Below are 11,122 nucleotides of genomic sequence, written 5' to 3'. Positions count from 1 at the left end.
CTCTCTCTCTCTCTCTCTCTCTCTCTCTCTCTCTCTCTCTCTCCCCCTCTCCCTCTCTCCCTCCCTCCCTCCCTCCTACCCAAGTACTTTTCAGAGAGATGAAAGAAATATTATTACATCCTTACCAATATCTGAGAGAAACAGGACAGTACTACGGTATAATGTGCTCCTTTGAGTTTTAAATAATTCTTCCAACATGAAAAAAGTTATTAAATCCTGTCAACTTAAATATGTGCCCTATGAACACAGTGTGTATGAAACATTTTAAATTTTTTATCAGGGAAGTTATTCAGGGTTAATCTGTAATGGCAATTTGTGATCATTTATTACTGGATGACTACTCTTATTATCCTGATTGAATTTAATTAATCTATTCATGAAACTGACATTTCATGTAATTTAACCAGATATTTCTACTATTTACATTGAAGCCATAAAATTACTTGTTAATTAAAAAGCTTACTTTGAAGGAAATAAATTAATTATGAAATTAATATTTCTTTTTTTAAGCAATGTGATCATAAAACATGGAAATCTAGTGAACCAGAAGCAATTTCTAGTGTTGATAGAATAGTTGCTGTGCAGAGAAATCTAAATGCGGATGACTGTTACAATATAAGATTACTTCTATTGAACAAAGCTAAAAAATATTTCGAGTACCAAGTACCATTTACTTCCTTCCAAACACTTTGTCAAGGTAATCTTTTAAAAAATGAGTATTAGGAATGACTCAGACCCATTTTTTCAGCTTTCAGAAAACAAATATAATTATAAAGGTAATATCAGTGGTTAATTTATATAATGCTGCATTACCATAGAATATTTCTAATATTAAACAGCTAATGTACCATTAAATTCAGCATGGACATACCTAACGAGGGGCAGCTGCCTCTCTAGAAGTAAAAAAAAATATTAATTTAATAAAAATTAATTTTTTTCAAGCAAATAATTGTAATAACTAATAAAGAACTGCTATAATTATTTATAATGTTCTTAAAATTTTAGTTTCATTCGCCTTTTCCGTGCTGCAATGTCACAACCTAAACAACCATGGCTTGCTTGCCCCCTAGTTTTGATCCTGGATACGCCCTTGATACTCATAAGTTATACTCCTTATTATATACTTCTATATTCCAGAGAAGGTTGGGAAGAACGTTAGTCCACTTATCCTCTGTTTTTTATGACTAATAAGTTGTATCTTATATATGTTAACTACCTCACACTTACCTAGGGCTTGTATTAACTTCAAAGTTCTTGAGTTACTACAAAATTAAGATTATTTTTATCAATTATTGATACAAAGAATCCTTAGTGTTGTGGAATTTAGGGAGGGTTTTATGAAGAAACAGATAAAGAGTGTATTCTGAATAGACACCGCAAACCGACTGAAGCAAACAGGATTGGCTCAACCATGCCAGAGAAGCAGTATCGCCATCTACTGTCTTATTTACAATGCTATTTACAAATGATTAATAATACCAATTTTCTACAATTGGTACATTTTTGTAACCTGTTGTTGGTACTGATTACTTCTTGAGTGACAAACAAAGATGAATAGAAATAGAATTATCTGTAAACTGTGTTTATTATGCCCTCAGCAATCCAATCATGAGTAATTAGACAACCTTTATTATTTTTGAGATATAAGAGCATTTTTCCTTCATGTGCAATCTAAACTTTTAATACATCTATTGCAGAGAAATAAGATTGCTTTTAAAGATAAATAAAAAACAAGTAATTAGATCCATAGAAATCACAATATAAGAAATTATACTCAGTTTAAATATAGGAAGATGGTCAGGGTTGCAGTCAAAAAAAGAACAAAAGTTTAAAACTATTTTAATGTCCGACGTTTCGCCCCACTTTGCAGGGCTTCATCAGGGCTAAAAAGATACAAAAAAAAAAGAAAACTGAGAATATTACAACAATAAGATACAATAAGGTAATTTAAGCTAGGATAAATATTATGTAAAAATAAAGTGATAAGAAATTACATATAAATAAAAGGAAGGAAGACATAAAATAGTATCAGTATAAAATAAACTTGAATAAACAATGATAAGAATAAAAACTAAGTAACAATGGCAAGAGTAAAAATTTTTTAAAAATACGTATAATATACAGTTAAAAAAGTACAGGAGATGTACATACAACTCTCTCGCCCCCGATCTCTCTAAAATTGTGCTTAATAACCTCCTTGATTTCGTCATCCCTTTTTTCCATAACAACATTTTATTTATCAAAAAATATGTAGACGACCTTTTTCTCATTCTAAACCTTGATAAAATCCCTCATATCCTTTCTTCTTTTAACTCTTACCACCCTCGCCTTCATTTCACCGTTGAAACCGAAACTAACTCTTCCCTCCCCTTTCTTGACCTGCTTATTATAAAGAATAATGATGGCTCCTTGTCCACTGACTGGTATAATAAACCCACTTACTCCAGTAGGCTACTAAACTATTTTTTCCCAGCACCCCCACCATCAAAAAATCAATATTGCCAAAAATCTCATACACCATTGCCTTTCTTTATCCGATCCCCAATACCACAACACAAACATTCACCGTATTAAGACTATCTTTCTTTCAAATGATTTTCCCCTTCACATCATAAACAAACTTTTAAACTCTTACATCAACCATTCAACGCCTACTCCTCCTTCTCCAAACTCTCTACATCCACCATCCACTCTCTCTATTTATAGATCCCTTCCATAAGTCCCCTCTCTCACTGACAACATACAAAAATTCTTAAAATCAACCATTCCTTCACTACGTCTTGGACTCAAGTCTCAAAATAAACTATCTTACTTTTTTACTAATACTAAGGATCCTATTCCTCTCCAATACCGCTCTAACATTGTTTACCGGTTTCCTTGTTCCTCCCCCAACTATAATTCTTCATATATTGGTGAAACTAAGAACCACCTCAGATCACGTATCTCTCAACATAAATTATCTATAACTTCCCACAATTCAGCCGCTTCCAAACTTTCAGAACATGCTATATTGTATTAACTACCCTAACTATATTTTCTTCAGTATATACTCGTATTATTAGTAACGATATGTATCATTCTAATTTTACTTAGTTATTCCTTAATTAGAAAATTATTATTATTATCATATTTCTGTATCTTTCTCTTAATATTTTTCATTTTTCGTCATATCTTTATGACTACTTCCTGTATACACGATGTATTTGAAATAGAAATATAGCCGTTAAACACCTGGCCACCTCCCCCCCACTCCTCCATGCTTCCACTTCATTGTTGCCTTCTGTTCAACCGTTCGCTTTGAACAGGCAGGTGGTCTTGTTTTGTTCTTTACTCATTTAATATCATTATTATTATTTTTATTTATATTTATTCTTTCAAGACGTTTATTTAATCTCTACTTTCTTTTTTTTTTTTTTTAAATTTTTAATCTTGCCATTGTTACTTAGTTTTTATTCTTATCATTGTTTATTCAAGTATATTTTATACTGATACTATTTTATGTCTTCCTTCCTTTTATTTATATGTAATTTCTTATCACTTTATTTTTACATAATATTTATCCTAACTTAAATTATCTTATTGTAGTAATATTCTCAGTTTTCTTTTTTTTTTTTGTATCTTTTTAGCCCTGATGAAGCCCTGCAAAGTGGGGTGAAACGTCGGAGATTAAAATAGTTTTAAACTATTTGTTCTTTTTTTGACTGCAATCCTGACCATCTTCCTATATTTAAATCTTTACGGTCAACTATATATACATATATATATACTCTGTTTACCTTCTTTTAAAATATTAAAATGCAATGGAAAATTTATTAAATTACCCAAATTCAGAACAATATGGAAGCTGTTCAAAAAAGGAGTAGAGCATAGAGAAATAATGGAAGGTTCACGAGATTAGAGGATAAAAAAGTCTCTTGTGAAAGCCTAATGCTATTGATATTGTCTCTGAATAACAATAAATTGATACTCCTATTAATTATTTTCTAACTTAACCTATGAAAGAAGATCATGGTTTTAATAATTAAAACCTAAAGATACAACACCATCATCATATTGTATTATGCCGAGTTGAAGTGACTCTATCCTTCCTGCTATTGTAGCTATTTCTTAGCTCCTTCTTATGCCATGTGAATAGAACTTAACATTCCTCTTACATCATCCCGGCATTTTAAATCCTCCGTTTAATTCTGTACTTACCCCTAGGTCCCTTCCATCTGACTTCTACCCTCCCTTCCATCAATCTAACCTAAAGTCAAGCTGCCTCACTCTGGACTCTATCCCTTCCTCCATGTGTCATACACCATCAATTCTCTTGTTTAAATCCTTCCTTTTCTACCATCTTAGAATGAGTTTTGATTGAAATGGGTAATTTTCTGTGAATTGTTTACTTTGGTTCTTCTGCTCTCAGAAATTTTATGAAAATTGCATTTTTTTTTTAATATGTTTATACAAATATATAAAATTGTAAAAATAGTATGTATATATAAATTTAATACAAAATTGGATTAATAAACTTCATTCATTCAAGTTAATAATCTTGTTTTAATATATACAGTATGTACATCTTCATTTGTTAATTAGCACTTGACATACCTTTTCAGTGAACAACCTTCTGCAACAGAAAAATCCTTGAGGACTGTGCCTCTCTATTGTAGGCTTAACTTATAGTATTAGTTTACAAAATTGGTCATAGTTTTTTATGCATAACATCGTGTTATTCTCATAAGGTAGTATAGCCTCAAAAGTTTAGAAGCTTATGTCTCATAATGAAAACAAAGGTTTTATAGTTCTTTTCATGTAATTGTTTTTCATGAATAAAATTATATTTCAAAGCCATTTAATATTAAATGTCAAAACCCATTAGGCATAATGGGATTTTAACAAAAAAATTTACTTTCTGCTTTCATTGAGTATATTCATACTCAGTTATATTCACTAACATTATTTCAATAATCATTATAAAAAACATATTTTTCTTGAAATAAGATGTATCATTTAATTTCTTCTTCTTGATAAATAAATAATTTTTTTATCATTATAAAGCAAATTATTAAATCAAACATAGTATTAACAAAGTTTTTCTATGTAGGTTATATAAAATATGCAATAAATTTACTAGAATTATGGGCTTCAGGGGCTAAAATTTCTTGGCAAGTAAGATAATCAGTTAATGGATTACCTTCAAAGTTTTATAGTGTTCTCTTTTATTTTGAGTTCATTTATATTTTCAGAAAGAAAAAAATGATTCAGCTGATTGCATTATAAAGGAATATGATTTATATATTACGAATGGCTCTAATTGGAAAAAATTTAAAGTATGGTCTAGGGAATTTGAATTTACTAGTCTTTTGCCAGATACTACATATAGAGTAAAAATAAAACCAGTGGATGAAAACGCGGTGGATGAAAATGGGGCATTTTCTTATGTTTCTTTTACGACTCCTACAAAATGTAAGTAAATTCCACTACTTCATTCAATGTTTGTTTTTTATTATTGTTATTTGCACAAGGTAGGAGGAGGACATTAGTTTCATCTTAATGCCACATGAGTTCTTCCTCAGTTTATCATATTCTTGATGATGGGATTTATAATCTTTCTATTTCATTATAGAGTTAAGGATTTAACCTATATATTACAAGGGGATTGAGAAGTGTTCACCTTTCATTTTGATTAATTAAATGTTATCAAATTATTTATTTATTAGTTTTCAAGTGTTGAGATTAAACTTTTCTCTTTTCCTTTTATAGGTTCTGACTACGTACATGATTTAAAAACTTTAAATATTGGAGCACATGATACTGATGTGACATGGGAGATGGGATCAGATAAACAAGCTAAATTTATATTAAGTTACACGGTAACCATATGAATGTTTTTAGATATTATACTCTTTTAGGTTTCTAAACTTTCCTGGGTTTATTGTTAGTTTGATTTTCTCTTTTTCTTTTGAGATATCAATTTTCTTATCTGATATTATATTTTAAATGACTTTTTCAGAAGCTATCAGTCTTTGAAGAAGTTTCCTGAAATGAAGGACATATGTTAAATAAGTCAGATAGATGAAAATTTATATCTCTTGGGAAAAAAAAATTAGAATAAAACTTACACATCTTTGTTCCTGGTTTTAAAAAATTATTTATTTGGCTGTTTCTAACATTCTTATTTGTACATTAAAAACCAACTAATGTTAAATTTGTTACTTTTATAAAAAAAATGAATTCTTTAGCTCTGTCATTCAGAAAGCCCAGCTAAGTGGGGCGGAATATTGGCTCATAATAAATGGTTTAATTTCTATTGGAGTGCTTTTGACTGCACCCATCTTCCTCTTTCATTGAAAAAATAATAAATTATAATAAAGGAAGACTTGGCAAATCTATGATAGTCTATTTATTAGAGGAATATTTAATATAATTCATTAAATGGCTGACAAACTTTTGTTTTTTTATTCTTAATAAATTAAAAAGATATATCAAAATCCTAATTCTAAAACTTCCTTGCTACATTTTTTACCTAAACTAAAGTTCTGAGTGAATCTTGAAGCTTTATGCATTTATCATCCATTATGAGCCATTTTGCCCAATGTTGGAGGGCTTCATCAAGGCTTGTGCTCTTTACTAGGCAACTTTTTCATATTTATTTAAATATAGGATTACCTTACCATATAAGTTTACTTTGTAAGTTATAAGCTTAAAAATAAATGCTAATAATTGCCAATAAAATTTTGTTGCACAACTTCAGATTCATGTTTAGCACTTCCAGAAGACATGAAGTAGCCACTAGAAACAAATACAGAAGAACTTTTAAACTGTTGGTAATCTTCTCATCTTAATTTAAATATTGGATTACCTTGTACATAAAAAGTTTACTTTGCAAGCTAGAAGCCAAATACTGAAAAAAAATGCGATTTTTAATGATTTCTCACATAAAATTTTTTTTTGGAGGACTTCAGAATTGTGTTAAGCAACTATTTTTGACTGGACTAGTAATAGTAAAATAATGAAGAGGTTACCCTTACCTTGAACCTTTTGTGATATGTTCTCTTTATCTTCCTTTTACAGACAAGCTAGTTAATCAATGTAGAATTATAAGTTATGGAAATTAAAACACAAATAATTATTTATACATTTATTATAAGTCTTTACTTTTGTTTCAGTGTATCAAATTACTAGCTGATCCTAGAGTAGATTGCTCTAAAGATCAAAAGAAAATAGTAGTAACTAATAGCAACGAATATAAATTGAAAGAATTATATCCATTTAGACAATATAATATCACAGTGAGGTATGAAACCTGCCCTGAAATAACCAATCACAATCCTCTACAGTTCATCACAAGAACTGATGGTAATAACAGTTGTCTAGCAAATATAGTTTTTATGAGTATACCTATATCCAATTTTTTCTCTACAATTTCTTAAGTGCACAAGTGTCTATTGCTAGCTTACTATCTTGATTACCTTAAATTAAGATTTTCTTCCGATTCATAAAAACATTAGTAGGGAGCTCTACTAAGACCTAAGAATAGTTTTGTCGAGGAGGTTGTGTAAGGTCCGATTCCAATTGATAATGTTATGTACTCTTGACCAGAAGGCTTTGTCAATGAGTGCCCATTTTAGTTAAGGTAGTTGATTAGAAGGTGATTAGATAGGATGAGACTTAGGGGTGCCAACCGTAAGTTCTCTAAGGATGGTAACCTTGTCCTACAGGGTACTTTTCCTGTAGGTTGAAGGGAAATGCAAGCCTGGCGGGTAGCTAGCCGCCAGGTCCTACAGATAAAACTCTTCATATCAAAATAAAATTGGAAGAATATACTGAATGTCCTGAGAAGGTACTGTTTCAGCTTTATTACCATTTTTTTTTCCGATCCCTCTAAAACAGAAAAACATTAAATTAATAGGTTGCATTATGTATGGTTACATAATTCAATTTTGATACTACCTTTTTCTAGCAATGGTACTTGAAGATATATGGTGAAATACTTATCTTGTTTTGATGTGTCCGTTCTATTAGAATTATACTAGAAATATTTGGAGGTGAGGGGCCTCTTCATGTTGATTAAGCAGAGAAGAGAAAATAAAACAGGCAATATTTATAGACAAAAGATAATGTTAGAAAAAAAAAGTCAGAAGTCGAAAAAAGAGTGAGGACGATGTATGAGAAGAAAGGAGTTATAGGGTTTTTGGAACCTTTCTAGGTGTAGTTCGTTATGAATGTGCGTCATGTTACGTCTTTCTGGTGATATTCCTCTGCAGATCTTTTGTAATGTGCTGTTTTGGTATTGTTGTAGTGATTTCAAGGCTGTTGGGTATAGGAAATGTAGTAGAGGTTCACCGTGAAGAAGTGATGGTCCTAGTATTACTTTGTAAATGAGTCTGAGTGACAGCCATGGTGTATAGATGAGGTGTTTGAGTAGGTATGATGTAGCCTTGACAATCTGTATTCTGTTTTGTATGTGTGCTGCGAATGAGAGGTGTGATTCCAGTTTCATACCAAGGTATGTGAGATGTCTCTTGGTTTGTATAGTCTGCCAGTTAAGGTTCGGTGCACTGTTAGGAGTATTCTTGTATGAGAATGTGATGGCATCAGTTTTTTGTGGGTTGATGTGTATGTTTATATCTTGAAGTTTGTTAGTTGGGCTGCTGCTGCAGCCAGGTCCATGGCCTTGTCTGCATTCATGCACCATCACATTGATTCTACTAATGATACAAAGGCCAGTGAGAGGCACTCCCTGTAAGAACTTACTTTTTTGTGATTCAATATATTCTTTTTGGTAAACTTTATTTAATAAATCAACATATTTAGAACATATATAGAATCCAGATTCTTCTGAACACAGCCTTATCCCACATCTACAGCATAAGAGGTACCACCATTATTAATTTAAACTTCATAGCCATTATAATTTTTTGAGCTAAAGTGATCAATGAGTGGTCACAGACACATAGAACCCAGTTTTATTACATATATAATGAAGAATATGAATCATTTTCTGTTAGCTCAATTTATAGTAGTAGAAAATACTAAAGAAAAACTTCCTAATTCTAATTAACAAATACAGAGTCAAATGCATCACAACTGAAAATTTGGCCAAATTTATGGTATAGTACTTATCTTTTATAAATAACTTGTGAAATATTTGATTTTTTGAAACCTTACTGTGTCATTTTATAAACTGATCTTGTAAAAATTAGTTAGCCTCTTTTACTTGTAATGCAAGTATATGCACGTTGACTTATGTTTAAATCCATCAAAATCTTTTCAATCAACATTTTAATAATTAAACATTCTTATTTTCTTGTATTGTTATTATCATCGATTTTGGTCACTCATAAGTCAGACTGAAGACTTGAGATTTCAATAATACCTTAATTTTTTATTTTAAAACAAAAGAAAATTTCCAAAAACTTTCAACATTATATTATTTGTTAGACAATTACTTGTTATAATTCTCTTCACATATAAGTAAATGTATTATTGAATTGGACAAAGTTTTTTTAATTTTTCTAGATTCACTGTAAGGATTATACTAAAGCTTTTGTTAAGAATAGAATAGTATAAACTGTTAAAAATTAAATCAGCATTAGTTTCTTGTTTTATAACATTTCAAATTTTAATTTGTTCATTATAATCTTTTAATTCTAATTTTTTGTTGTTTTTTTTAGTTCCCAAAGTTGCTCCAGTCAATGGTGTGATTAAATCAATATCTTCAACTGGTGTTGATATTACTTGGTCTCTTCCATTTGATTGTTCTGACTGTAACGGTTTGATAATAGGATGTTATATTTACGTAACAGTAAGTTTATCATACAATTATTCCTTTCAGTGAATAAATCAGTAAATTTTAATATAAACTACTATGGGATAAGGTGTTAAGTAAATATTTATGTGCTATACATTTATTTTACCTAAGTACCATAATCATCCTCAAATTTCTACTACGGATTATCATCATGAAATATATTATAATAATTATTTATTTATTCACAACTTTTCTTTATCTAATTTGTTTTCTTAATAAATCCTAGTTTATTTATAGAAAAAATATATATGTTTTTTTAGACGTGCAATGTCTCTTACAAATTCCATTTGACTATTTTCAAGAATAGATTGATGTTCTGTTTTAAGAATATTCTTTTAAGTTTCTATTTATTTTTTTTATCTTATCAGTCTCCAAAATCTTATCACTTAGGCTTCAAAAACTTCCTTATACTCCGATGGCTTGAAACTTTTGAACAATGGTTCCCAACCCACAGAAGTCTGTGGCCTGCTAAGCCTAAAATAAAAAGATTCCTGTTGCCTAACTGACCTTATTGAGTGAAGAGTTGAGAATATCTTTGAGTAATCCTCCTCCTCACCTCTTATAGAAGCATCTAACATGCTTTAAAAAGGAAATAAAACCACCCATGTTGTAGAGGTATCTGCATTATAGCCGGGACATGAAAAAAATAAATTCTTGGATGAACTGTATATTACAAAAGATACTGGAAATCATTATCAAGTAATAGCTAATTCATAAAACAAAAAAGAAGTAAACAAAATTTTGGTTTATCGGTAAATACTTTGTTAATTCTTTCTATGGTTCAAAAAATTGATTATGGATTAAACATTTCCTAAAATTCATTCATAAGTTTGTCATACATAAATAAGTTATTAAAATTATTTTTCATTATATTATAAAAATAGTTATATCAGCTTTTTAAGAAACTTTTATGAAACAACTGTAGTCATTGAATATACTCGGCTCTTCTCATTCAATAAAAAAAATCTCATCTATTTGGCAAACTTTTTACTTGTGCTGACGAACCTCCCCTTGGTGAAATTGTCGCAGCCAACCTTTTGGAAATCTTAGCTTTAGAACTCAATTCTTCATACAGAAAAAAAAATTATAAACAGTTAATGTTTTATTGGAAGATTATTGAATGACCGTGTGTAAAGATGAAAGGAATATGGTCTGGGTGCAGTCAAAAAAACTCAAATAGTGGAATTATACTATTTTATTGAGCCAACGTTTCGCCCCACGTTGTAGGGCTTTGTCAGGGCTAAAAAAGATACAAACACATAGTTACAAAAGAAAAACAAAAACATAAGTGTAAAATAACAGGGGTATAAAATGTAAAAAGTA

The 11,122-nt window shown here is 30.0% G+C and overlaps 1 protein-coding gene across 1 annotated transcript in view; it reads left to right on the top strand.

Annotated features, from left to right (window-relative positions):
* Window positions 1-11,122, top strand: part of LOC106683801 (angiopoietin-1 receptor) — a 37,647-nt gene that overhangs the window by 18,087 nt on the left and 8,438 nt on the right. The window contains exons 16-21 of the mRNA XM_014425495.2: window positions 511-697; window positions 5,090-5,154; window positions 5,232-5,451; window positions 5,749-5,858; window positions 7,155-7,344; window positions 9,663-9,793. Of these exons, the coding sequence (XP_014280981.1) occupies window positions 511-697; window positions 5,090-5,154; window positions 5,232-5,451; window positions 5,749-5,858; window positions 7,155-7,344; window positions 9,663-9,793 (903 nt within the window). The remainder of the gene's footprint in view (window positions 1-510; window positions 698-5,089; window positions 5,155-5,231; window positions 5,452-5,748; window positions 5,859-7,154; window positions 7,345-9,662; window positions 9,794-11,122) is intronic.

The sequence above is a fragment of the Halyomorpha halys genome, unplaced genomic scaffold (assembly GCF_000696795.3).
Source record: "Halyomorpha halys isolate HHAL.00 unplaced genomic scaffold, Hhal_1.1 Scaffold518.1, whole genome shotgun sequence".
In the NCBI taxonomy this organism is placed as follows: Eukaryota; Metazoa; Arthropoda; class Insecta; order Hemiptera; family Pentatomidae; genus Halyomorpha; species Halyomorpha halys.
The sequence above is the reverse complement of the archived record's forward strand: the minus strand, read 5'-3'. Positions and strand labels throughout refer to the sequence as shown.